Consider the following 1,717-nt stretch of genomic DNA (forward strand, 5'->3'; position numbering starts at 1 on the left):
CAGCACACTGTCTGAAGAAAGGAATCAGTGTGAAACATCCCCCCAGTGCCCCCAAAATGGGAGAATGAGGATAGATTACGAACTTATAAAATCAGCCTGAAGCATGCCCTCTAGTTATGAAATGAGGCTCTGGAGGGCTGATGAGCAATGGCAAGATTCTGAGTGCTAATGACCGCTACAACCACATGTACAACAGACCATGCATGAGGAATTCCTGTAGGGGCTGAGGCATCTGTAGGCTAATCCACTCATCTATTCCCGGCACTCTCAAAGTGGGGTCCTGGACCAGCAGTCTCAATATCATCTGGAAATGAGTTAGAAGGGCAAATTCTTGGCCTCCCGCTGCAGACCAGTTGAATAAGAAACGCTATGGGTGGAGCCCAACAATCTATATTTTAAAAAGGTGATTCTCAGGCACTCTCAAAATGGGAACTATTGATCTATCTAAATCATTGCAACGATTTGCATGGTAATGTAGTCTCTTCTCAGCAAATCCTCCCAGTACCTTTTAATAGGCCAGCGGTGGGCAAATTTTTTGTGAGTGCGTGCCAAAATCAGCAAAATCTCTGACTCAAAATTCTTCTGCGTGCCAGCCCTAATTTTTTGAGAACATGTTATGCCTACTTGATATTTCTTAAGGTACACATATGTGTAGAACCTTGAAGAAATAATAAAATTCATTTGAGCAACAAAAACACAGTATATGATGATGAAAAATACATTTATTTTTTAATGTATACATGTACACTGATAGTCTGACAGAAAACTGTATGACTCGTTTGATATTATCAGTGGGACTTTTGCTGCTGCATCACTGATGACAGAGATTTTACATCAGATTTATTATTTCGTGACCTTCAGAGATATGCACGAGCTACTACTTTCATCTGTCAGGCTACTCCTATTATGAGACTTAACAAAATTCATCACTGAGAACAAAGATTCACAATTGTAAATGGAAGATCATATGAGAGGGTTTCAAGTGCCAGCAAAAGTTACTGGCGTGCCATGTTTCACACGAATGCCAGGGGTTGCCCACCCCTGCCCTAGGTCCTAGGGGATGAAGTTCTCTGAGTGGTGTCTGAACAAAGTGACGTACAGCACAGGGCTTTAGAGCAAATGCTATAATGACGGCAGCTCTGTGGCCCCTTAACAGGCCTAACACCTTGGAAAGGCTGTAGGGACTCACACATCACAGCTCAACCCACATCATAAACGCCAGAGGAGACCCTTTTTGCAAAGAGGCCCACATCCATCCAATCTCATAGGAAAGCAACACAGCATCAGGCCCTCTCTGTGTTGGGAGCCTTCAGTGGTGCCCACTCAAGCCACTGAAGTTAGCAAGCGACTCTCTGCCATCAGCGGGTCATTGTGCCGGCGGCAGCACCAACCTAGTAGCTGAACATCAGAGAAGAGCACAACATGAACCTAAAACCGCCCCCATCTGTGTTACACGTGGCGATGACAGCCTGTCCTACCAAATGTAGGCGGCGCAGCTTTGATTTCAGCTGCACGTTCTCCTCCTCAAGCTCGTATAGCTTATCGACCCGGGACCAAGCAACAGTCAGCTGCTCCTGGAGAAGGCCCTTCGTGTCCATTAATTATCTCCAACCTCAATTGGGCCCTCAAAAAGATACCTAATGATACTTCCACCTGTTCCTGGTCACTATTCCTCCCCATTTCTTAAAGCAACAATTTCTAATTTTATCACTGTTCC

The 1,717-nt window shown here is 44.9% G+C and overlaps 1 protein-coding gene across 1 annotated transcript in view; it reads right to left on the reverse strand.

The window, feature by feature from the left end:
* LOC102425610 (protein Daple-like) overlaps window positions 1–1,717 on the reverse strand; it is a 28,711-nt gene that overhangs the window by 21,559 nt on the left and 5,435 nt on the right. Inside the window, 1 exon segment of the mRNA XM_014445443.2 lies at window positions 1,467–1,605. Within this exon segment, the coding sequence (XP_014300929.2) occupies window positions 1,467–1,605 (139 nt within the window).

This window comes from Myotis lucifugus, unplaced genomic scaffold, assembly GCF_000147115.1.
Source record: "Myotis lucifugus unplaced genomic scaffold, Myoluc2.0 scaffold_453, whole genome shotgun sequence".
NCBI lineage: Eukaryota > Metazoa > Chordata > Mammalia > Chiroptera > Vespertilionidae > Myotis > Myotis lucifugus.